The 26,453-nt window shown below is 43.2% G+C and overlaps 2 protein-coding genes across 7 annotated transcripts; both read right to left on the bottom strand.

The window, feature by feature from the left end:
- Positions 1-1,193: 1,193 nt before the first annotated feature.
- Positions 1,194-7,250, bottom strand: LOC139369850 (angiotensin II receptor-associated protein). Of its 4 annotated transcripts, none has more exons than XM_071109129.1 (5): positions 7,086-7,250; positions 6,627-6,661; positions 6,154-6,262; positions 5,700-5,910; positions 1,194-2,724 (listed from the first exon to the last, which is right to left on the bottom strand). In XM_071109129.1, the coding sequence occupies exons 1-5, from the start codon at positions 7,110-7,112 to the stop codon at positions 2,594-2,596; spliced, it is 513 nt and encodes a 170-aa protein (XP_070965230.1). In that variant the 5' UTR covers positions 7,113-7,250; the 3' UTR covers positions 1,194-2,593. The 4 variants fall into 4 exon arrangements, with proteins under 4 accessions (XP_070965230.1, XP_070965228.1, XP_070965229.1 ...); XM_071109127.1 differs by having other exon boundaries at positions 5,694-5,910; positions 7,086-7,225; XM_071109128.1 differs by having other exon boundaries at positions 1,194-2,721; positions 5,694-5,910; positions 7,086-7,225.
- Positions 7,251-14,293: 7,043 nt separating this feature from the next.
- LOC139371160 (draxin-A) lies at positions 14,294-25,815 on the bottom strand. 3 transcript variants are annotated; one of them, XM_071111284.1, is made up of 7 exons: positions 25,675-25,815; positions 18,357-18,882; positions 17,805-18,028; positions 15,844-15,964; positions 15,224-15,316; positions 14,954-15,043; positions 14,294-14,807 (listed from the first exon to the last, which is right to left on the bottom strand). In XM_071111284.1, exons 2-7 carry the CDS (start codon positions 18,859-18,861, stop codon positions 14,695-14,697), a joined length of 1,146 nt encoding a protein of 381 aa, XP_070967385.1. In that variant the 5' UTR covers positions 18,862-18,882; positions 25,675-25,815; the 3' UTR covers positions 14,294-14,694. The 3 variants fall into 3 exon arrangements, with proteins under 3 accessions (XP_070967385.1, XP_070967386.1, XP_070967387.1); XM_071111285.1 differs by having other exon boundaries at positions 25,670-25,796; XM_071111286.1 differs by having other exon boundaries at positions 18,357-18,879; positions 25,675-25,796.
- Positions 25,816-26,453: the final 638 nt, after the last annotated feature.

Here is a 26,453-nt window from a genome sequence, read left to right as displayed (position 1 = left end):
CGATATGTTTAAGACAAGCTCAAGTGGGTTCCTATTTTTTTTATTAGGCAAGTCAGTTAAGAACAAATTCTTATTTTCAATGACGGCCTAGGAACAGTGGGTTAACTGCCTGTTCAGGGGCAGAACGACAGATTGGTACCTTGTCAGCTCGGGGATTTGAACTTGCAACCTTCCGGTTACTAGTCCAACGCTCTAACCACTATGCTACCCTGCCGCCCCATAATAAGTCAATGGAGAGTCAATGGAAACAACTTATTGACAATTTATAGTGCTATATGATTTTCAAAGTAGTGTCCAACAATAGCCATGTTGTCTTGTACTGTGCACCTTGTAGAAACAGTACTCTGTATTGTCTTATATAAAGACAAATGTAAAAGATCTGTTGTTTACACCGAACAAAAATATAAAAACATGTGTTGGTGCCATATTTCATGAGCTGAAATAAAAGATCCCAGGAATGTTCCATAAGCACAAAAAGCATATTGTTCAAAAAATGTGCACAAAATTGTTTACATCCCTGTTAGTGAGCATTTCTCCTTTGCCAAGATAATCCATCCACCTGACAGGTGTGGAATATCAAGAACCTGATTAAACAGCATGATCATTACACAGGTGGACCTTGTGCTGGTGACAATAAAAGGCCACTCTAAAGTGTGCAGTTTTGTCACACTTTTGTCACATTACACAATGCCACAGAAGGGAGCGTGTAATTGGCAAGCTGACTGAAGGAATGCCCATCAGAGCTGTTGCCAGATAATTGAATGTTAACAGCCTGATCAACTTCACACAAAGATGTGTCGTGCTGCATGAGGCAAATGGTGGTCACACCAGATAGTAAATAGTTTTCTGATCCACGTCCTTACCTTTTTGTTTAAGGTCTATGTCACCAACAGATGCATATCTGTATTCCCAGTCTGGTGAAATCCATAGATTAGGGCTTAATTTATTTCAATTGACTGAATCCCTTATATGAACTGTAACTCAGTAAAATCTTTGAAATTGTTGCTTTAATATTTTTGTTATGTGTAGAAAACGGTATAATTGTCTAGTGTTTTAATAGACAAGTGCAAGGGTATAGCATTTGGTTTTAAGTGCAATTTAGTGCAGCATTTAGTTTTTAAAAGTTTTATGCATATTTTTCTCAACCCTGGATTATACTTCAATAAAACACTCCATGAAAAATGCAAATTATGTCAGAGCTGTAGTTTCTTTAATTAACTGTGGATAGAATTTCAAGGTTGTGAATGTTTGGTATTCACCCATGTTACTCAAATCAATATGGCTTGTAACTCATTCAGATCAATAGTGAGTTTCTGTATTTTATCAAGAGAACAACTCAACACTGCTGGGACAAACACATTAGTTGTTAAAGAAAATTGCCTCAGTCAATGTAAAGCTAAGAGTGCACTAAAGCATTTCAAATGCATTTACACATGAAAGGCAAAGACAAAAATCGAACAAAATTGATCAGGTACATAAAAAAAATATGCATTTGGAATGAATGAGGACACAAGTGCTAACATTTTACAAAGAATGTGCCCTGTTAAAACACTGACAAATCTATGCAAATCACAACCAGGAATAGTTGTTCTTCCTGGTTCATATTTACTGGGCTGTAACAGATATCTGCTTCTCTCTCAGCTCAGAGGTAAATCCTACCCGTAAGGTATAGAAGGCAGAAAGTCTCTCTCATTCTTAATTCTGATTTTAAAAGTATACTCACAGTGAAATAGTTTCAATAAAGAATGTCAAAGAACCGTTGCAGACCAAATGACTTGCACGCTTTCTACATCTTGACCTTTTCAAAACACTCCTGATCCTGAAACAGGATCTAACATTAGAGGGTTATATTTGACTTTACAACAAAGAGATACAAGTCCTCCCTGAAAGCTGTAATGCTCTGTCACATAGATGGTGAGGTAAAACTGGAAATGTCTGATGGCATTGTGTTAAAATTAATAGTCAAATGGAAGGGTTTACAAACAGCACCACCATTATCCTCTCTATTTGACATCTTCAATACATTTTGATTTGAGTAGATGGTGGTGCTGAGAATAGCTTATGATACACTAACATAATGCTTGCTAAAATAACAAAACCAGAGCACTGGTTATTCCAAACACTGGCAATAATACTGTTGTAAACGCTCATGTCCATCTTTAAGGGTTAGGACAACACAGACCTTTCATCAGGCATCTTTTAAATAAAGTCAAAGTAAGAAATATAGTAGCATTTAGGACAGGGTAGATATTGGTAAGGCGGCAGGCAAACTCTGCTGTATAATTCTGTATTATCCCACTGTTACTACACCATAAAGTTCAAAAACTTCACTTCTCCTTTTAGTGTTGGGCTTGGGTCCAAGGTATTTCCAGTGTATGTGACATTACCCTGAGCATCAAGCATACAGTAAGCATATCATATTATTTTACCATGACAGTGAGTATTTAGAATGAGGCATTACTGGTAAGGGATTGAATAAAGCTCAGGACAAAGGTATTTTGCAGTTCGCAAATACCCATATGAAAGGAAAAGAACATTATGGATGTCTTCTTGACACCATGTAATTCCAAGAGAATAAAGTGAGTGGTGTATCTCAGTAGGAGTGTGGTGGTCCAGGCTTGGTGCCCTCGGCCTGGTTGAAGGGGTTGGCTGAGCTGGTGGACTGGTCCTGCTGGTCAATGGACTGGTAAGCATCTCTGTTTCGTGTTACACTGGGGAAGCCTGCTGTGTAGAGACAAGAGATCTTTCAAAATATAGCTGATACACAGAACATTAAACTGTCAAATGTTATCATTTTTCAACATAAAACCCAACGTCAACCTCCATGTTAAGGTTCATACAGAAAATGGCAAATTACATTTGATGAATTACATTCAATGACACCAAGCTGCAGGACTCACACAATCATAGCGGTGTTAGACTACCACAGTCAGGTGACCCACAGTCAAATGATAGAGAATGAAAAGGGAGGAACAGAACACCACCCAGGAGATAAAAGGAATGCATATCTACAAAGCCAAACTCCTTGGGAATTGTTTACACTGAAAACCCTGTATATGAGAGTCCCTTCAAAACAGCACATCGCAAACAAACTTGATTTATAACACACTTTTGAAGAGGAAATGTGTGGGGCTAATCTTACAGGCTGCAGTATTCACTCATGATGAACCACTAGTGCATACTGAACAGTCACCCAGTCCTGTATGGTCACGCAGACAGAATACCAATGGCTGCCTAAAACCAAACCTGGGAACATAGAATTGAGTGCACGACATGTGATCAATCTTGTAAGAGCCAACCTTAGCGTTCAACCACAATATGGATAATGAAAATCAGATAACACTGACGCAAAAATAGATTGAGCATTTTCACTTAAATAGCGTTTATTAAAAATATATTACTTTAAAATGTCTGCATAAATTTTCAAAAGTCTAACACTGATATTTAAGTGCAAAGTTGTTTATCTCAAATCATCCATTTATGACCTTAATTTTCAACCTTATTCTGATGAATACAGATGCAGTCCAAAATATTCTTTACTTCATAAAGTCATAAAAACATTCATTCAATCAAAAGCACAAACGTCAAGCAAGAACATGTAAAGATCATTTTCATGGAGTGAAACAGATGTGACTTTCAGAATTGTAGGAAGGAGTGACAAGCAGATATGACGTGTGATTAGCAGAGGAGGATGATGGGACACAAACACAGATACTGGAGTCATGTGGCAAGAGGTAAGACTGGACAGTCAGAAAAACAAGACAAGAAGTAGAGGCATGGCTGTAGTTCTTCAGCCCAGCAGTTTCCCTTACTTCCTGTGTGAGGGGAGGATTGATGGAAATAAAGGAATGATGAAAAAGAAGAGGATCAGTAGCGGCGGCCGATAAAGGCACTGTCGGCACTATCCGTGGTGCAGCGACTGTCCACTGAGGTGTCTAAGTCTGAGGGGTCAGAGGCAAGCAGCAGAGGGGGGGGGGGGGGGGGGGAAGATGGAGACAAATCGCAAACAGGGTCAGAACAGATACAACAGACAAGACAGAGGATTGTTTCCACTCACAGACAGAAAGCTAAAGACAACATTCAAACACTAGTAGTGTGACAGAGTGAGGTTTAGTGAAATGCTAACTATTGGATGTTTGGTATGGGATGACAAAAGCAGACTAACAGGGTTTTGTGCCCAGACTTAAATTTATAACGTAAATGCAGAAAGTAAACAGCATAGTTGGTCAATTTCCACAACAGAGCATTGAAGTGCAAGGTTCAACTTCTCTGTTTTGGTGTCCAGGTTACCATGCACCAGATACTGTGTGTGGGCGAAGTCTTGCATCTAGTCTCAATATCTGCAGTGCTGCTGATGGCAATGTAATTTTGCTGAGTTTACCTTTAATATTATTGATGAAAGTGGAATAAATAAATGGTTTACTTACTCTTATGTGTAATAATGTAGAAGGGTGATGTACGGCAGACATTTTGCACTTGAATGCTTATAGAAACACTGGTACAAGAAATAGACTACAACATAATTTCTTGTAAGTAATGTCAAGGGGCAAAGTAATGTGAGAAGTGTTTTTATGACTGCCAATCAAAATACTAACTTCTGGTACCGTAATTCTACATAATGTACTGTACTTATCAGCGTTAAATGGTTTTAAATCAACACACACCTTGATTGCCTTCTCCTTGGTGTATAGCACTGCAGGACACCACCTTGATCCCAGAGCCCCCCCACCCCCATGTCAAGCAATCAGAGAGCATTTAAAAGAGACCTTGAAAACTTAGAACATTAACTTTATTAATCACCTAGTTTCCAATCAAAGCCACATGTCCCTGCTGTGCATCATTCAACTTTACCACAGACAAGTCAACTTCATTAATGCTCTATTCTTATTTGAATATCCATGAGAGTCAAATTGGGTTGATCAACTTATACAACTTTCAACAAAACTTATCTTTGTCTATTCAGGGTAACAAGGCCTGACAGAACCATCAAATTATCTAGTATGAACACACCATTCAAATGGATTTCAGGCATGTCCTACTGCTCTATGGGGTAGCATAACATGCCCTTCCTGTTCCAGTAGGTTTTGAGAACAGTCACCAAACCTCTGCAAAAACACCCAGGACTTGTGTTGTGCTAACATCTCAGTTTGACTTCGATCAAGTTGAGAAGGGAATGGGTTCTGCCACTGCCATTATAGATTCCACTGTGTAATTGTCCTTTACTGTATACTGTACTCTTCCAATTAGCTGGGAAAGACAGAGGAACTCCAATCAGATTATTTTGCTCATCGATGATATAATGTGACCTGGCTAGGATGGTCCACTAGTTAGTGGGTGTCTCAGGCGCATTTGTCTTGTGACCGTCTCTGTAACTCAATTAGCTTGACTCTGGTTTGATCTGCCTGCAGTACAGTTTTACACAAAGGCTCTGAGCAGCCAGCCTGTGCACTACAATCCTCTCATGTCCAACGACATGAAACAGCCCAGGCAAGATTATAGCCTGGAGAATGTCATTTCCTCTCAAAATCTCCTTGGCACTAGGATGATCACATCACACCATGCTTCGGACTTTGTCCATACCAGTCCAGGGATAGTCCTGAGACTATTTCTGCAAACCCCAAAACCTTATTTTTACCATTAGAAGTGACAGTGAGTAACTAGCCCTACTGTAAACTAATGGTGGCTCTACTCACACTCACCAAAGTTGACATTGTAATCTCCTCCACGTTCTCTGTACATTTGGTAGACGAAGAAGCAAGAGACAGGTTTGAGTAGCAGGCCCAGGATGGCCATGCCCGCACTGAAGCGGAATGTGTCCCTGTTCCTCTCTGCTAGACCCTCGGCCAGCGGATAGTAGATCCCAAAATGGATGATGTCCGTCAGTATCGTCACTGCAATCCCAATAAGAAACTGGAAGGGAAATGCAGATGGAGAAACTAGACAAATGCATATAAGAGCCTGATGAGGTAGGATGATTCTTATTGATAGCTAGCCGGCTAAACTCAACTCCGTGATTTACTATGGTGTTGAGCAGCGACTAATCTGGGCGGACTGGAGCGCCGATGTCATTTTCTGTAATGTTGTGTGTAATTGAGGGTTATTCTTTGGCATTTTCTGTCTGAGATGGTACAGGAGTTTTAGGAAGTGATTCACCATAAGTACAGCATCGATGGAGTCCCTCTGAGCGATGGCCCACACACCCACAGCCAGGACACTGAAGTTCCCCCAGGCATAGGAGGGGGGTAGCCAGGCCATGCAGCCCCTAGGAACCACACACAGTAAAAAAATACCAACAGACACTTCCAAATGTTCAGCATACACTAGCATCTCTAAAAGAGTAGGCCTCATAAATCTCCAAATTGACAATTGTATTTGACAAACTCTGGAGGCAAAGCATGTAGCTGAGAAGTGGTCCATTATCAGCTTGTGGTTAAAGTTAGCCTCTTCTGTGACTGACTGTAACTATGAAGTCTTCAGGTAGAGCATTATGTTTGTGCAGCCATCCATAGAGAAAACGCAACACAAGTGAACCATGTAGACCACTTTCCTCAGTTGGAGTCGGCAACAAGCGAAATTCCACAGGTGTATGAAAAACCCTTGAGGAGCCAACCCACCCACTTACTCACCAGATGGTCAGTAGCCAGTGCATTAGTACTATGGCCTGTGGGGACAAAGAAAGTCAACATCATACACGTGACTTTCACATTTTTAGTGCCCAATGAGGCAATTTGCGTCAACTCCACTTGAATTGATAACGGATGCCTGCCATTTCATTAAACGATCAATGATTTACAATAAATTAAGAACGTGAATTGATTGAAGAAGTTTAACCACGAACTCAGCATCTCGTGATAAGCCCCGACTGGGTCATTTCACGCACGATAGAAGTGACAAGATTGTTACACAATTGTTGCTATTTTTTAGTCTACAATGACATAGCGCTTATGTTCCTGTAACTGGGCTGACACGTTAATAATAAAATGTAAATACTGTCGAAGCGCGTATCAAGTAAGAGCAGTGTAAATAAAGTCAGCATTGTATGTATGACTTACAACTATTGCAAACATGTTAACAACCGACTTTACCTTGAGGTTTACGGCAGGAATTTCCATATTTTCAGGCCAATGCAATGCAGATGTTGTGGTCCCCTTCAACTTTTGAGGTTTCTGAAGATTTAACACATAACTGTTCAACTTCTCTCATAAAATGTCTCAACCACTCCCACTAACCAGGCAGCAAACACAAACCATGTGACGACAGCCTGACTCCTTCCGCCTAACCCTTTGCACACCCCATTATTTCATACTGCAAAAAAAACACGTGAGCATCAGCTGCTTGGTCTTGGTCACAATTCTGTAAATCAGTTATCATAAACATTAGACCATGTAGCCAGTCTATTTATTGGAATATGGGCAAATATGTTCATGTTCAAACATACCAACTGTATTACAAGCATTCGGGCTGAACTGGTTACAGTGGCCACTTTTCATAGGCTACATGTCACAAAAGTAAGGTGTTCAAAATAATATAAATCACAAGTTAAATATCTGGTGTTGTTCCCATGAGTCTATAAATGACTGTTCCAGGACAGAAGACAAATAAAATATTTCTGATGGTTTTATTCTCCACTGTCTCCCACCCAGGTGTCTTTTGTCAGCCTGGTCTCATAGACTATACTTAACATATGTTATGTTTGGTATGGTTGTGAGTGGATGGGTGGTCATAGAACATAAATGTCTAGCAACCTAAAGGTTGTGAGTTTGAATCTCTTCATGAAAATGTTTTGCTGATTTGCAACTTTTCAACGACTTACTACTTTTTTTGCTACGGATGGGTGGGCATATAATGTAAACGTCCAGCAACCCATAGGTTTGAATCTCTTCATGGACAACTTAAGCATTATAGCTAATTAGCAACTTTTCCACTACTTAATACTTTTGAGCTACTTTGAAACTACTTAGCATGTTAGCTCACCCTAAACCCAACCTTAACCCTTTAACCTTTACCCTTACCCTAACGCCAACCTTAATCTTAACACTAACCCCTAGCATCGCTAACATTAGCCAGCTACCTAATGTTAGCCATCTAGCCACCTAGCTAGAATTCGTAAGATATAATACATTTGACAAATTCTTAACATATCGTACATTTTGGAAATTTGTAACATGTTGTACGTTTGCAAATTCATAACATATAATATGAATTGAAATTCCTAACATATCATATGAAATGTGTAATGGACATCGACAAATTAATAAATAACATACGAAATGTAACATATAAATGGAGTCTCGGATTTACGTACATAATAATAGGAAATGCTCTAAGACCAGGTTGGTAATATGATTCTATCAGCTCATAACTGCAGTGGGAAGTGCAAACCCATGGTAGACATATGATATGCTACAAATTCTAGCCAGGTGGCTAACGTTAGCCAGCTAGCTAACGTTAACCACCTGGCTAGAATTTGTAACATAGCTGGCTAACGTCAGCTAGGTGAGGAGTTAAAGGGTTAAGGTTAGGGTTAGGGGAAGGGTCAGCTAAAATGGTTACGGTAAGAGTTAGGGGAAGGGTTAGCTAAAATGCTAAGTAGTTGAAAAGTAGCTAAAAAGTAGCAAGTAGTTGAACATTTGCTAATTAGCTAAAATGCTAACATTGTCCGTGATGAGATTCAAACTCGCGTCCTCTGGGTTGCTTTCATGTTGTGTTGTATGCCCAAATAACCACCCTACTTTCGTTATTGCCTGAAGTAACTATCTGTCTTATGTAACAATACCAAACATAACATATCATATCTTCCCAAATTTACATGTACTATGTTATGTCTAGTCTATGAAACCAGGCTGATGTTACATATCTTGTCATTTTCTCTGCAGATGGTTATTAAACCTATCTCACTGACTGAGGTGGTCTTTCTAGTAATAACATCCAGATCCTGCGTGAAGAGAATACGATCTCTCAGAACAGAAAGTGCTTCAGGGAATTGCTAATGTATCTCATCTCTCTGTAACTCACCTTAAATGGGTTCTTAATAGATAGTTTGTCATGCTCCTCATGAAATCCAAATGAGGTAGAAATGAAACTATGCTGTGCAAAGTATACAGTGTCACCCTGTTATGCATCTCTACAGCACAGGAGTTTGGTGGCACCTTAATATTTATTAATGTGTGAGGACAGGCTCGTGGTAATGGCTGGAGCGGAATTGTGGAATGGTATCAAATACATCACAAGGTTGCCATATGTTTAATTCCATTCCATTTGCTCCGTTCCAGCCATTATTATGCGCCGTCCTCCCGTCAGCAGCCTCCTTTGCTCTACAGGTACAACTCTGTAAAGTAACAGTTGTTTCTGAGGTGCACTGCTAACAATAGAAAATCCTTTATTCTAACCCCATTCGTTTGTATGGCTGTTGATTCATGCAGTGAGACAGTTACTGGATGCTAAATGCTGTGGCGTGACTATAGAGGTGGAAAGAGGTCTCATCTTTGTATGTGTGGCGTTATGGTGTCTGTGACAGCAGCATTTTAACGTAGTCCATTTTATTCTTCTTTTATGTTTGATAAAAGTGTACAGCTAATTGGTGATTTACTGCTGCTGCAACCTAAACTCAGGGGTAGATGTAACACAGTAAATGTAAATCTGCCTCCTTCCAGCTATTGTGAAAGGGGGATACCTAGTCAGGCATTCAACTGAATTGTGTTTTCCGCATTTAACCCAACCCCTCTGAATCAGAGAGGTGCGGCAGGTTGCCACGATCAACATCCACATCTTTTGCACCCGGGGAACAGTGGGTTAACTGCCTTGCTCAGGGGCAGAACGACAGATTTTTACCTTGCCAGCTCGAGAATTCGATCCAGCAACCTTTCGGTTACTGGCCCAATGCTCTAGTATGATATCTTAAGGTATGTATTAATTTGTGGATGTCCAAAAACCATTTTGTGTGATATGTTACAAATGACAATTCATATGATATGTCACAAATTGCAATTCTTACAATATGTAACGAATTTGCAATATTTTTGATATGTACTAATTCCAATTTGTTGTGGCTAACATTAGCTAGGTGGCTAACGTTAGCTATGCTAGGGGTTAGGGTTCGGGGTTAGGGTTAAGGTTAGGAGTTAGGTTAAAGGGTTAAGGTTAGGGTTAGGGGAAGGGTTAGCTAACATGCTAAGTAGCTAAAATTGTCCGTGATGAGATTCGAACACACTTCTTTTGGGTTGCCAGAGGTTCATGTTCTATGCCCATCCATCGTGTTATACCCCACCCATCCTCCCCGACCAACCACACTCCTTTTGTTTTACCTGAAGTAACTTTATGTCTTATGCAACAATACCAAACGTAACACCAAACGCCCAATCCGACAAGGTTAATTGACCCACAGTCCCACAAAGTGACATGATATCATTGAAGTGACATGCTAATGAGCGATAGAAAACCAATCACGCAAATGTCACCATTCAGAATATATATAAACTCACCAAAAAGGATATGTCCCTTTTTCAGGACCTTGTCTTTCAAAGATAATTTGTAAAAATCCAAATAACTTCACAGATTTACATTGTAAACGGTTTAAACACGGTTTCCCATGCTTGTTCAATGAACCATAAACAATTAATGAACATGCACCTGTTGAACACTAACAGCTTACAGACTGTAGGTAATTAAGGTCAGTTATGTTAAGGTCAGTTATGAAAACTTAGAACACTAAAGAGGCCTTTCTACTGACTCTGAAAAACACCACAAGAAAGATGCCTGGGGTCTCTGTTCATCTGTGTGAACGAGCGTTAGGCATGCTGCAAGAAGGCATGAGGACTGCAGATGTGGCCAAGGCAATAAATTGCAATGTCCGTACTGTGAGATGCCTAAAACAGCACTACAGGGAGACAGCTGATCATCCTCACAGTGGCAGACCACCTGCACAGGATTGGTACCTGAAGGGCAGGTACAGGATGACAACAACAACTGCCCAAGTTACACCAGGAACATCCCTCCATCAGTGCTCAGACTGTCCGCAATAGGCTGAGAAAGGCTGGACTGAGGGCTTGTAGGCCTGTTGTAAGGCCTATTTTACCAGGCAAGTCAGTTAAGAACAAATTCTTATTTTCAATGACAGCTTAGGAACAGTGGGTTAACTTGTTCAGGGGCAGAACGGCAGATTTTTTTTGATCTTTCAATCTTCCGGTTACTAGTCCAACACTCTAACCACTAGGCTACCTGCCACCCCAGCAACATGACCGGCAACAGCGTCACCTATGGGCACAAACACGCCGCCGCTGGCCCAGACAGGACTGGCAAAAAGTGCTCTTCACTGACGAGTCGCGGTTTTGTCTCACCAGGGGTGATGGTCGGATTTGCATTTATTGTCAAAGGAATGAGCATTACACTGAAGCCAGTACTCTGGAGCGGGATCAATTTGTAGGTGGAGGGTCCGTCATGGTCTGGGGAGGTGTGTCACAGAATCATCGGACTGAGCTTGTTGTCATTGTAGGCAATCTCAACGCTGTGCGTTACAAGGAAGACATCCTCCTCCCTCATGTGGTACCCTTCCTGCAGGCTCATCTTGACATGACCCTCCAGCATGACAATGCCACCAGCCATACTGCTCGTTCTGTGCGTGATTTCCTGCAAGACAGGAATGTCAGTGTTCTGCCATGGCCAGCGAAGAACACGGATTTCAATCCCATTGAGTATGACTGGGATCTGTTGGATCGGAGAGTGAGGGCTAGGGCCATTCCCCCTAGAAATGTCCGGGAACTTGTAGGTGCCTTAGGGGAAGAGTGGGGTAACATCTCACAGCAAGAACTGGCAAGTCTGGTGCAGTCCATGAGGAGGAGATGCAGTGCAGTACTTAATGCATCTGGTGGCCACACCAGATACAGACTGTTACTTTTGATTTTGACCCCCCCCCCCCCCCCCCCCCTTTGTTCAGGGACACATTATTCCATTTCTGTTAGTCACATGTCTGTGGAACTTTTTCAGTTTATGTCTCAGTTGTTGAATCTTGTTATGTTCATATAAATATTCACACGTTAAATTTGCTGAAAATAAACGCAGTTGACAGTGAGAGGATATTTTTTTGTTGTTGCTTATCATAATAAATTGAGTGTCTCGGATTTACATTTACTATGTTACGTCTAGTCTATGAGACCAGGTTGGCCACCTGCTGTACTGGAGTCTTGAACCAAATCTTGTATGTCATTAATTTATTGTGGCCACTAGATGGAGGTGATATAGCTTGAAGCCATTTAGAAACCATAGCACCCAATTTGAAGAAGAAGACAATGCTCTGATCTGAGAAACACTCTTTTCACGCCACTTTGAAAATGGTCTCCTAACCTGCTACGAAAATCACGTCCGGTCATAGCTGTGTCTGTGCCGCTTGAAAAGAGTGTCTCGCTCTGATATATGGGAAGGTCTCAATTTCATACTCCTCTCTCCTTGTCTCCTTCCCAAAACCCATTGATGAGAAAGGCAAAGGTCCCTCCCCTCTGACCTTCTCCTTCAATGGGATTTGAGGAGGATGAAATTGAGATTTTCCCATTGGCTGATTGCTCCCAACCCATAGGGATCCCCATCCAGTTGACTACTTTAAAATGGTGGTAGCCTTCAATGGTAATGTCCATGCTAAAACTATTTAGAAACCAAGTTGAGTGCTCTAACTATCGCTAATGGTGTGACAGGGATTAGACAGTCCTGGTTATTGTTAGTGTCTCCCAATTATTTTAAGGTGTCTGTCCTCTTGCACCCTGCTGGTAATGAACCCATTTGTTGTGACAGTAACATGGCAGATGGCCACTGGCCAACCGTAGCAGGTGCGACCCCTGACCTGACCTCCTGTTGACCTCTTTGACCTCTGTGACATCAGCGACAGTAACCAACGTTGAATTCATGCAATAATGTTTCTATTCAAAGCGGGTATAATCTGTCATTTTAATTTAAAGACGTATTTGATCTCAAAATGTCGTAGAAACAGCCACATCTGTCTCGTTGCACGTTGGTCGGGTATCCTCTATCTCTAGAGGGGACTGGGAAGGGAGGGATAGGAAGGGAGGGAGGTGTTTGTGACAGATGGATGTATTACTTTAATTTGTGTTGTAATTTTGCTTTACACCTGGGAGCCAAGTCAATAATCGGAATTTAATTGAATATGTGGTAACACTCCTCTGAAACATCTTCTCATACACTAAGTGTTAAACAATTCTCCATTCCTTTCTATCTAAAGGCTTTATGGGCTGTTTCACAGTCTAGGCAGGTCCCTTATTGATGTTGCTATTCCCCATGTATCCTGCCACGATTTGGCTGGGTGTGATCCATCATTCGACTGGCTGCTTTCCAAGTTTCAGCAGTGCACTCAGTAGCACAACACTTTCTCAGGGGTTATTATAAAAAATACATCACTACTGCTTTTATTCCAAGACTGTAAATCAGAGTGAGAGCAACATGGTGCTCCCAGTGTGCTGGTTGTTTGGGACGAAAGACAAGTATTACTTACTCTGCCTGATCAAATATTGATACAGGTGCAATTGTGCGGTGGGAGTGGGAGCTAATGTTTTACTCACTAATACACTTCATGTCAGCTAATGCTTTACTCACCAATGCACTTGATGTCATTGATTTCCCTTTCTTTACACTCTGTGTTTCTGTTTGACCACCTTGTTTCTCCATTTGAAAGAGAGACAAGAGAGAAAGTGTGAAAGAGGGATGCAGCAGTGAGACTGTGGAGGATCAAGGTCACCTGCGTAGAAGCAGAGAGAGAGAGACAGGGAAAGAAAGTGAGAGAGACAGCATCTGTCCTCCTCCAGGAGGCCCTGGGCTCTGACACACAGCATCCCACTGAGAGCAGGGGGCATACAGCCCCATCCTCAGAGCTCCTGTGGCTCTTTGGAACCAACTCTCACATCTGTCTCCACACAGAGTGCTGAGAAGAATTATCCTCACTGGTGTCATGGAGTATAATGTTTCATAAAAGACCCTGATCCCCGTGACTAAACAAACTGAATCCATAGAGGTAGCATAATGATAAGAATCTTAACCAAGCCTGCCTCTGCCCTGCCTGTCCATGAAATGGTTAAAGGACATGAACCCCCACTGACTCACATGAGCCATAGCTCCCTCTGTATCATGTGAAACTCTGTGGTATGATATAACATGAGGTCCTGGACATTTGACATGGCTAAATCCTACACCTAAAAGATCAACCCTCAATAACACTAGGGACAACCGTCATCATTGTACAAGAATTTAATCACATACAATTAAGTTGAAAAAAAAACCACAATATAGACAGAGAGTTCTGTTTGAAGTATTGTATAAATAAAACATATAGTTAAACATATAAAAGGAAACTCAAACAAACATGTTTGCTTATCATACTAATTACCTTTTAAAGAGTAGTATAACATTATCAGTAGAAAAGCAATTGGTAATCAATCCATTCTCAGAAAAGACATTCATATGTACAGGACACAGATAATCAGACACTGCACATTTGTTGTTTTGGACCTAACATACATGTACATGATTTTGTGGCATTGAAGTGGGGGAGATGATATGAGTTGGTAGTATGAAAATGCTGAATGAACTATCACTGTCAGGTGATGTATAACCTGTGTTCTGTCTGTTTTGTCAGAGGGAGTGGTCATGTTCAATTTGTGGTGTGTGTGGGGGCCTCTGGTGTGTGTCTGTCGCCCTTCACACTGTGATGAAGGCACCCTGGTCACTGTTGGCTGACTCTGGCACCACGCAGCGGCCCCTTCGCCTGGTCACTCGACGCTTCCGGTGGAACTTGGCATAGCAACGGAACCCTTAGACAAAGTAATAGGACAATAGAGGATGGATAAGCAGGTTACTGACATATAGAAAAATACCTTTATCACCTACTGTTTGTTGGTTGTGTTCTCTAAAAATCTTGGATGTTCTGTGGCTTTCGCCTGATACATCCCATACTCACCTTCCTCGCACATACAGTCATCATAGCACTTGTTGTTGAGGCCCCGGTTGTGAGGCTTACACTCGTGTTGTCTCAGGTCACAGCAGGAGCCTATAGGAGGGGATGGAGGGAGAAACCATGTGACTTCTGGTTGTAAATTTAAAAACAAATGTTTCAACCGTCACATGGCCTTTATCATAACGATCCTTCAGGAGACCATGACCTGAGAGGTCAGAGGTCAATGATCAGAGGTCAGGAAAGTAGTGGATGTGCGACAGTTTAGTCACTGACCTGGGAGACAGTCCAGATGGTGGTCACATGGCTCGATGGCATCAGTGTCCACTGTCACATTGCCACTGCTCAGGTTCTTACTGCGCCGCTTGTCTTCAGCATGCAAAACAACAAACAACAGATTGCCAATAAAGTACTTGGACTGAATGATTCAACCCAGGCTCAGACAAACAGATGGACAATCAAGCAAACACTTCAATGTCAATAGAAATAACAGATATATCACACGTGTTTATTCTGTGCTGCGTGTTCAGTACATGCCAAGGGATCATTACAAATGTAGGACATTAATATGATCACCCTGTCATAGCAGAACTTTTCTGCAATCCAGGCAATGTTACATTTGTAGTGTATTTGAGGTTTTAAAAGGATTCTGAAGTTTGTAATTTCCACATTATGAAAATGTATCAACCCCTACAAAAATGTCCATTAATTATAATCCACATAATAATTCAGATTTCGTGTTGCTGCAGGATTATTTTCCTGCTGTAGTAGACTGGCTCAAATTAAGATCCTACATCTGTATGTTTTTTTGGGGGGGTGGAGTGAACACATTCATGTGTGACTTTCCACCAACATTAACATTAGCTGTATCTTCTCAAAACATCTAAAGTGCTGACCTTTCTTCCTGGAAGATGGCCAGGCGTCCACTGGCTTCATGTCCTCGTAGTCTGTCCAGTCAAACAGAGTCATGTCCAGAGTGGGCATCACCTCTCCTTGCATCTTCCCCCGGCCAGACTTCTGTAATGCAGAGAAAATACCCCATTACAGCCTCATACCATTGGTCTCTAACTACATTCCAGTATGTTTCTGTTGGGGTGTTGATGTGCACTGCCACCTGGCCCATAAAACAGCCTGTTAGTTGTGAACACCCAGGACTTCACACCCCAGAGTGCTTTACAGGCAATCAGTTGGCTACTGAGGACATGGCTACCTACTACACTGTTTATGGACCTGAGGCAGCATACATACATCAGATGGTAGTGTTACTACTGGTCAGAGGAGAAGGCCTGTGCTGATTCACACAGCTGTGATTTTACCAACACTGTCAACAATGTCCTACAATACTAAACCCTGAGCCGAAGCAATTTTAAGTTGAAGTCAAATTTAACAAAACAACTCTTCTGAGGATTACTCAGCCAAAACCGATATATCATAAACTTCAACAAAACTCTTTACATAATGCATATCCCCTGGACCTCTGGGCTGTGTTAACAAAATAATAGCAGGTTATTATGAGGTCAATTTGACATTGAGAGGTCTCCTGGTGATGTCTAGAGAGACTGGACCAACCAGGCTTCTGGTGCACATTGATCCCAGCTCATTCCGTCTCACCCCAAGGAAATATTGAGGAACATCAATTAGATGTGGGATATTAGTGCTTGGCTGTTTATTTAGCCAGCAGCCGAAATCAAATATTAATTAAGAACGCTCCCAGCATCCCTGTGTCATTGAACCCAGGTCCACTCCAAGCGAGGCTTCCACTTCAGGCCGGTATCTGACAGCTCCTGAATAAAGACATACACACAGTCTCCAAGGTTCTCCGGCAGCTTGTAAACAGCATACCAAGCAGTCAGACAGACCAAACATCAAACACTCACAGAGGCCAGTAAAGCCAGACAGGGCTACAGTAACTCTGGAATTATGGGCCTGGAAGAGGAAAACACCATGGGCCTGGGAGAGGAAAACACCATGGGCCTGGGAGAGGAAAACACCATGGGCCTGGGAGAGGAAAACACCATGGGCCTGGGAGAGGAAAACACCATGGGCCTGGGAGAGGAAAACACCATGGGCCTGGGAGAGGAAAACACCATGGGCCTGGGAGAGGAAAACACCATGGGCCTGGGAGAGGAAAACACCACAGACAAAGAGTAGGCTCCTCGGAACAGATGAGTACTGTTATTTACCAGTCTAATGAGTGTGTTGGTGGTTTGATAGCATCCTGTGATAAATAGATGGATGATAGATGAGAAGGAGTATTTATATTTGAGGAGCAGAGAAGATATCTAACTCTGTGTGTGTGTGAGCGCTGTGATGGCAGGCAGCATACTGGGAGAAAGTGACTGACAGATGGCTATGAGGAGGAGGGGCCAGGCAGCTACACCTCACCCACCACACTTCTACAACCCCCCTCCTCATACAAATGAGCCCATTGCCTCCTAGACGTTCAATCATGAATTTACCAGACAGGAATACATAATAACCAAGACAGTAACAGAGAGGGTATTCTACTACTTGACCAATGATGGTGTGAACTTGACCCCCAAGGCATGTGTTATGTAGATTAGCATAACTATATCCATCATATCTAAAAACCCTTGAGACCAGTCTACCATATTGGCTATTATGTTCCAACCACCCTCAACTGATAGGTAATTTAAAAAGCCTGTCTCCTCGTTTTTCTGAGATGAATAATGAGCTGTGTGATACATTAAGCCCATTATGGAGCCTAGGTATTTCCAAATAGGAAATACAGTCGCTCTTTCTTTACCATGAACACGTATCTCTATAAACCCTACAACACTGAGGCACAACTGACAATGGTATTTCTAATAAGCACTCATATGTCTTTATGGGGTACCTGGGGTTTGGTGGAGGCTGGGGGCAGCGTTGGGAGATGCTCGCTCATCACCGTGGAAACCGCATAGGAGCCGGAGCCAAAGACCACGTAGATGGGGGAGGGGGGTTCAGTGGGCGGGGTCAATCTGTGAGAGGAGGCGGCTGCAGCGGCAGAGGAGACAGATCCCTCCTCAGACAGATCCCTGTTCTTCAGAACAGAGCCCAGCTCAGGCTCAGGGAGAAAACCTACAATGAGGGAGAGAAGGACAGAACAGGGGTGGGGGAGGTGAAGGATAGCCAGACATTATCATATACACCTAACAAGATCTCTCCCTGTTGCCAAGAAAAATGTATTATATTTTTTTTGTTCATTGTTAAGTATAAGGTCAACTACTTAAAATACTTAATCAATTTATCAATGCCCTATAACAAAATCACAGAATTTAACATTATGTTTTTAAATTGATTAGTATTTGTGCTCTTTTAGAACTCTTTATATTACATTTATAGAGAACTAATCCCAAACAGACTCACGGCTCATTATCTGATAACCCTAGATCCATTGGGGACTCACCTTTAGTGAGCCGACCCTTATCTCTCCGACCTCCATGTCTCCTCTGGTCAAAGTGGTGCCCATGCCCCTGGCCCCTCCCCTTGCGTGGCCCCAGAGGGTGGTTGTCTCGGGCATGAGATGGGTTCCTGAAGCCCCCACGACCCTTCTCCTGCTCCCTGCCCACAGGACCCATCTCCAGTCTCACCGGGTTCAGGCCCTCCAGACCCGTCCCATCATCCTCAGGCCGAGCTGCGGAGTGCAGGGGCCTGCGGGAGAGAAGCCCAGCCCCAGAACTGGCTTTGGCACCGCGGGACCCCTGGCCACCATGCCCCGCTCCACGCTCCCTACCGTGCCCATGCCCGTTACTCTGGAAGCCCTGATCAGGGTACTGGAGGGCATTGACACTGCCTGGCGAGGGCTGTGCCAGTCTCCTCTTTGCATGTGTGGAGCCAGGTTCAGCGCTGTGTGAAACAGCCAGAGTGGAGAACAGGAGAGCCAGAGGCAGACACCAGGAGGAAGACATCATCTATAACCACAGAGCCACCTGCTGTAAAAATACAACAGTTTTCAGTACACTCATTCTATATTTTACATGACAAAAATGGACAGAAGCAGCTACATTATGATGACACAAACACACTATGGACTGGGCTGGTGAACTATACTTCTCAGAAAGTCCAGAGTACATTCAAATATACAGTATGTAGACAAACTTGTCTCCCGTCATGTTTTATATAATCCCTACAGAACATAGTGTTTCACACCATCAGTCACTGCTGATTGGTGTGATATCCCTCTGTGAGTGCCTGTGGCTTTGAGCCTCTGCCATGGAGTCCACCACCAGGCAGCCATACTATCCTCCTGTGCCATGGAGTCCACCACCAGGCAGCCATACTATCCTCCTCTGCCATGGAGTCCACCACCAGGCAGCCATACTATCCTCCTCTGCCATGGAGTCCACCACCAGGCAGCCATACTCTCCTCCTCTGCCATAGAGTCCACCACCAGGCAGCCATACTATCCTCCTCTGCCATGGAGTCCACCACCAAGCAGCCACACTATCCTCCTCTGCCATGGAGTCCACCACCAAGCAGCCACACTATCCTCCTCTGCCATGGAGTCCACCACCAAGCAGCCACACTATCCTCCTCTGCGATGGAGTCCACCACCAAGCAGCCACACTATCCTCCTCTGCCATGGAGTCCACCACCAGGCAGCCATACTACAACTACAAAAATCTCTGAAACTGGAAACACTTATCTCCCTCACTAGCTTTAAGCACCAACTGTCAGAGCAGCTCACAGATTACTGCACCTGTACATAGCCCACCTATAATTTAGCCCAAACAACTACCTCTTTCCCTACTGTATTTAATTTATTTATTTATTTTGCTCCTTTGCACCCCCATTATTTTTATTTCTACTTTGCACATTCTCCCATTGCAAATCTACCATTCCAGTGTTTTACTTGCTATATTGTATCTACTTTGCCACCATGGCCTTTTTGCCTTTACCTCCCTTATCTCACCTCATTTGCTCACATCGTATATAGACTTGTTTATACTGTATTATTGACTGTATGTTTGTTTTACTCCATGTGTAACTCTGTGTCGTTGTATGTGTCGAACTGCTTTGCTTTATTTTGGCCAGGTCGCAATTGTAAATGAGAACTTGTTCTCAACTTGCCTACCTGGTTAAATAAAGGTGAAAAAAAAAATACTCTCCTCCTCTGCCATGGAGTCCACCACCAAGCAGCCACACTATCCTCCTCCGCCATGGAGTCCACCACCAGGCAGCCACACTATCCTCCTCGGAAGACCCCAGGCAGTACGCTGTTCCCTTGTCCTCTGTTCCCAGAAGCACTCAGTACCACCCTATCATAGCCTACTCACCCTTCCACCATCCCTGTTGCTGTGCTATGGCAGCACTCACCAGTCTTAGCAGTAATCATTACCCTCTTGTGCTAGCCTCTCAAGCTGCAGTGGCTCTTTAGGAGCCTATATAGGACAGAGACATACAGACCCTTAGTGCTGTAAAAATGTGTTGTAAAAATGAATTTCCCGGTCTGTCTTTGGTCTTGGAACATCCTCTTCATCATAAGATGCTTCAGCCGTTCTCCAACACAGCCTTGCATTATGTATACCTGTGGGCTCTAGGAGCTTCATCTCCAACCCACCTGTCTATTTATTATAACAGTAAGAATCAAGTGTGAGGTCGATATGATTGAGAAATAATGACATTACCCAATTAGTGGCACTGCCACTGACCGCACTAAGGAGATCAAAAGGTGATTGGTACAGTGGGACTTTCTGAGAATATGGGCATGGGGCCTGAGGACTAATAACCACTAGCTAACTGACCGACTTCATTTGTATTCAAGTAATGTCCTAGTAAAATGTCAGAGTCCTTGTTTCTAACCCCCTGGTCTAGTTCATGTGAGTTCATTTGGGTTGTTTATTAAAAAGAACAAGGTGAGCTTTCTGTTCCTCTCTGATGGGTTTGGACCATCCATCGCCCTGGCAACGCAGCATGACTGCTCTGCCCCTGGCAGGCCACTCTTTTATGTTAAAGACAGGCGACGGTGCGGCCCATACAGAAAATCTATAGGGGAGAAGTATTGACCTGCTGCTGCAGGGGTGTTGTGGGTCGATAGACTTGCCTCTTCAATCACACACACACACACGCACGCACTTTCAAAAACACTCCACCCTGAGGTTTACACTGAGTTATTTAGGTGCTTTGAAAACAGGCCAGGACTAGGAGATTGCGTTATGGGGAGGAGGAGAAGCAACTGCTGTCAAGGGGAATGTGTGGTGCTATTGCAAGCAGGCCTGTATGGGGATTAGACACAAACTGCTATCTCTTGCCGGTCTCTGGAGGGAGTTCTACCCACTGTGCAGTTTGCAAACAACAGTGGGACGGTAGCTGCTGAGGTGAGACCTTTATCGTCTATAACCGTACAGTGTGTCTGAGAGAGAGAGGTACAGTGCCCTTTCCCACACAAAGTGTTTGGTCAGGCTTTATCTCATCCTCCAGCCCTGTACATTTGACACTGCTGTGGTAGAGAAGGGTATTTTTAATCACAGGACAGAGAGACTTCGCAGAAAAATGGCATCGCAAGAAAACACTCTAGCTTGTTGGTCTGCTCAGTGAGAACCATGAGGCCTAGCTGACAAAATGAACAAACCAACCAGTCCCAAAAAATAAACAGCAGCAAACAGCATCAAAATGCACATGACGTACTGTACATATTGACAGAGCCCAGACTCATATTGGAGATCACAGAGTCCTCTGAAATGAGTGTGCAGATAATGGGGCTCAGACACAGAGGCTGAGCAGCATTCTGATTGAATGGCACCACAAATATTTCTCTCTCACATAAAGAGAAAAGGGGCGCCTCCATAGAAACGGAGTGGACTGCTAGTTGGAGCCTGAATAGCCCTGTCACCTTAAAAGGAAGGCGGTGGGTAACAGAGAGGGGCACAGAGGCAAAGAGCATCCTTGCCTAGCGGAGCCCCTTCTCCTTTGGCCCTTTGATGTAGCCGTCAACAGGTGGTCCTTTGAGAAGACTCAGGATGGGGGTGGAAATAGAACACTCTGGGGTGGAGTTCTCAGCATCTTCTGATGATAAGCAGCCCCTACTAAACAGTGTATTATACAGCGCTGTGTGATATAGGTAGGACGCAGCAGGGGTTAGCATCTGGCGTCGAGGCGGTGGCCAGGCCAGGGGGGCAAAACCAAGTGGCCAGGCCAAGCGTGAAACTCTTTCTGAAGACAGAGAGGGCTTTGAGAGCACATGAGGAGGAGTAGGATACAGTATGAGGTGTACCTTCAGTTTATATACACATGGAAAGCTGTGAACATATTGAACAACCTATTGAAAAACTGAGATGATATGAATTGAGATGAATTAGTGTTCAGACAGAGGTAGGTCCAGTGATGATGGGTAATCTAGCAGCAGAGTGCAAAGGGCAACCTCTGAGGCCTGGTTCATTAAACACTGAGATCTGAGACCTCTCTCTGGTCCATGACCAATTGGTCAGTGCTCAACAATATCAGGCCCCGACATGCTTCACAGAAGCCAAGCTTACAACAGATCATGGACACAGCTGAAATGATAGTTTGAAGAGGGCCTGGTAGTGAGGGGAGCAGCGAGGCAAGGTGAGGCGAAGCAGTGGCACTGGGCACTGGGCTGGCAGTGGACTCTGTTTTATGTGCATAGATAACTTCACCTGCTGGGCCACAAGTCTCCAGAAGCCCAGTGCTTCTCCAGAGCAGATGGCTTCTGGAGGCTTGTGGCCCAGCAGGTGAAGTTATCTATGCACATAAAACAGAGTCCACTGCCAGCCCAGTGCCCAGTGCCACTGCTTCGCCTCACCTCACCTCCTGTTGTCTCTCCTAGCAACCAGCGTGGCCACGAAGAACGACCAAACAAAGATCCAAAAACTCCCGGAATCATTCTGGGTTTACATAAAAAGATTACAGGCCCATGTCCAAAAGCACATTTTTAGCAGATGATTTACCTGATTAGCAGTGTTCCGTCAGGTTGCAGAGTGTGTGCCTTCTGTGTAATGTGAGAGTGAGAGGACAATGGGAAGTCAGAAAGGGAGGGGGTGGCTGGGCTCAGGTGGACCTTGGTCCCTGTCCCCATCACATATGGCTCACTGGAGAACAACAGACTTCACACCAACCAGACCAGAAACGCATGACTAATTCACCATCCTTTCTTTGCTCCCCCAGTGAACAATGCCAATACCCCCCCCCCCCCCACACACACCCAAAACCAAACCAAATGGGAGGTCTTGTGGTAAACACAGCTGGTGATCCACTGCGATAACTGTACACTCTAGTCAAAATAAGAATGCAGAGAAAAATATCATTCAATAGCCTGTATATTTAAATGCCCAAGAAAGGATTGATTTCTCAATCATTCAGCAGACGTAAAGTGTCAATGGATGCATTCATGTATCTATTAGCTGATTAAAATATGCTGTTCATCAGGTGTTCGCCATGTAATAAACACATAAGATTCTCAATGTTTACCAACACTTAACTTTCATAAGTCTGATTTCCATCAGATTTCTCAACAAATACTTCAGGAAAGCTACTGAAAGCACTATAAAAATGTGCTTCAGCAAGTAGCCTTTCAACTGCCCAATCAATAGAGAGCAATAGTAATGGCGTCTTTTTGTAGGCACTAACTCGACCTATGGGAAAATGAATGGAGTTTTTGTAGGGTTTTTGGATAAATGCCAAAAATAAGATATGTGGTAAACATGGGCTTAGGAGATCTTATACATTTTGTTCTATAAGATCATCTTCTGCAGCTAAAGTCACTTTTTGTGAATTTTGAGCACATAATGGCAATATAATTCCTAAAGGTCATGTTAACTGACTGATATGTCATAGAACAAAACATATAAGATCTCTTCAGCCTGTGTTAATCTCAGACCTTATTTTCGGCGTTTATCCCAAAACCCTATTCTTTCCTCATAGGAACAGCTGAACGAACCAGAGGTAACTCATTTCTGGGTTTTAGGACTACAAGCTGGCGAGCTCTATGACCGCTGATTTAAACAGTTTGAATTCTTCAGCTCTCTAGAGAACAATATTGGAGATTTCATACCATCAACTGGAAGCTTTTGCAGCTCTGAGTGTGCAGCATTATCCGCTGAGCCCCTGGAAACTGCTCAGTGTGATGAGAGCCATAAGGAAGGCCCATCTGTCAGCAAGTGAGCCGATGCAGAGAAGAGGCACAAACTGATTCTGTGGCAATTTCGTTGCAGGTACAACAGATGTGGGGCAAGATCGAACATTGCCACGGTTGCACAGCAACATCACAGACATCCCGCAATGTGGCCATTATCTTCCCGTAGAGCACGCTCAGTGCACACACACACACTCACAGCAGGGCAACCTCCTCCAGATACCCACAGAGCAGAGAGAGAAACACGTTCCAGCAACGCTCTGAGACACAAACAGCACCAGGAGAACAGAGCTACAGACATCCCACTGAGAGGAGAAAGACAAGGGAGAGACAAAGAGACAGGGGGAGGGTAGGCCAAGAGAACAGACAGACAGACAGACAGACAGTAAGAGAGAGAGAGAGAGAGAGAGAGAGAGAGAGAGAGAGAGAGAGAGAATTTATCCAGGGCAGGGTTAATTGGAACAGTGACAGTGGAATCTCTCTCTCTCATTTGATGTCACACAAGGAGACCAGCTGGGTCCACTGTTCAAAAACCAAAACACAACAACAACCAATCAGACTGAACCAACCTTGAACCCGAAAAGATCACTGTCGACAGCATATCACACTTTAACGCTCATTATAAGACATGGAGATGGTGGCCACGCTAGGTAGTAGATCACCAATGTAGTCCATAGTGGAGGAGATTTGCTATATTGGCACAGCTCACTGCTTTACCTAGCCTACACATTATATGAAGAGGCAGCATAGTGATAGTGTACTAGGAAGTTATCTACGTAAGTGGAATGGAGGAATAACTTTTGTTAATTAATGCTTAGTTAGGCTACCATAAAGCCATGATTAATCATTCCATATTTTCCTTGAGTTTGCTATTATTTTTATGAAATTTCTCTCAATAGTGAACGTGGACTGGATGTGACCCCCAGATCGCCCTGCCGGGAGCTTCACAATCAGGTCTCTCCACAGTTCTCATAGGGATCACATTCACATTCCTGCTGATTGGCTTGCTTTTAATTAACAGGCTTATTAATGAGTCCACAAATATTGTACACCCACTGTCTCTGCTTTATATTCACTTACAGTTGATTAATAAAATGCATGATCTCACAAGGAGACAGCCTATCTAAAATCTCTCACTCTCGCTCTACATAATTGCAATATATGACTGTCTCTTTTAACATGTTCATTAATACTCTGAGCTATTTTTCTGATACAGAACAAAAACATATTTTATTTCCCATATCAGAATGACTTTCCCCTCTGCCAAATAACAGAACACAGTTAAATTCAGATACGATTATCATAAAACGTACCACTAAGCAATTAGGAATACTGAAGGCACTATTGAGTATAATAAAAAGGCAAACAATTTCACATATTTCTTTAAATGTATAATAATTGGCCGCCACGGTTTCTATCTTGCCTTCAGTGGAGTTCATTCATATAGCCTAATAACTTTATAGAAGAAACAAAAGTGGGTGTTATTAATGCACTAGCTAGTACAAGATGTAGTCTATTGAATGCAACAATATAAAGCTAAATTAATGATACAGGTGGCACATTTGGTTGGCTATAGTTCGTTATTGCGAGAGAACCTTCTTTAACACTTGAATAAATTGACAAATTACCTTACCCGCGTTGGTTAATCCGTTGAGGTTGACTATTAATGCAAAGGGAATTCAGTCATATGGGATGATCGATATAGTTTGATAAAGCGCACAGGACTCTATATTCCGTCTGTGTAGGCTCCGTTCACGGTCTGTGTGCTGGTCGTTGGGACTGTATCTGGTTTTTGAAGAGTCACCGGCTGGAAGCGCGTAACCGTATGCGCGTTCATGCGGAGATTTATGTCAGCGTTTGTCCCATTAGGTGAGGCGCATGGGAATATGTTTCCTGAGCTTGCGATAGGATACATCAATTTGTCGCCAGTGTTGGCCGGTAAAGTGAGAAACTGTCGAAATGTATTCCTTCTTTGATCACAATTATCACCGTGAATTATATCAAAGTTTCCTACATGCAATGGGAACTGAACATTGAAACAAGTAGTACGCAAAGTGTGTACACAAGTGTACATCAATAAATCCTTTCGCAGGAAAAGTAAAACACAACAGAATTGGGTTTCTTCTTGTGTAAGAATATTGTATAACTTAAGAACCGGCATCCGTTCATGTGGCAGTAGGGGGTGATTAAGAAGTTGAGGCACAGCATGTTGTGGAGGACCCCCTGCTTGGCACGGCGCATTATAAGCATATGACTCCCCAGCAAGAGCGCACAGCGAGCAACTAGAGTGCCACACACGCCAGCACTCCATCCTCACATAGCGCCACCGGCACTAAAAACGCTTTGATGATTCTAGAGCAGTGCGTTGTACTCCCTCACATCCTCGCAGTTATCCACTCCTCTCAACTCCCT

Source organism: Oncorhynchus clarkii, chromosome 17 (genome assembly GCF_045791955.1).
Source record: "Oncorhynchus clarkii lewisi isolate Uvic-CL-2024 chromosome 17, UVic_Ocla_1.0, whole genome shotgun sequence".
Lineage (NCBI taxonomy): Eukaryota > Metazoa > Chordata > Actinopteri > Salmoniformes > Salmonidae > Oncorhynchus > Oncorhynchus clarkii.
Note: the sequence above shows the minus strand (reverse complement) of the source record. Positions and strands in the feature narration are given on the sequence as shown.

Coding starts and splice junctions, on each gene's coding strand:
- LOC139369850 (XM_071109127.1), bottom strand. CDS start 7,112: ATGGAAATTCCTGCCGTAAACCTCAAG. Junction 5,911..6,153: donor CCATCGATGCTGTACTTATG/GTGAATCACTTC, acceptor TTTCCCTTCCAG/TTTCTTATTGGGATTGCAGT. Junction 2,725..5,693: donor CAATGTCAACTTTGGTGAGT/GTGAGTAGAGCC, acceptor GTCTCTACACAG/CAGGCTTCCCCAGTGTAACA.
- LOC139371160 (XM_071111284.1), bottom strand. CDS start 18,861: ATGATGTCTTCCTCCTGGTGTCTGCCTCTGGCTCTCCTGTTCTCCACT. Junction 18,029..18,356: donor TAAGGGTCGGCTCACTAAAG/GTGAGTCCCCAA, acceptor CCCTCATTGTAG/GTTTTCTCCCTGAGCCTGAG. Junction 15,317..15,843: donor GCCATCTTCCAGGAAGAAAG/GTCAGCACTTTA, acceptor TGCATGCTGAAG/ACAAGCGGCGCAGTAAGAAC.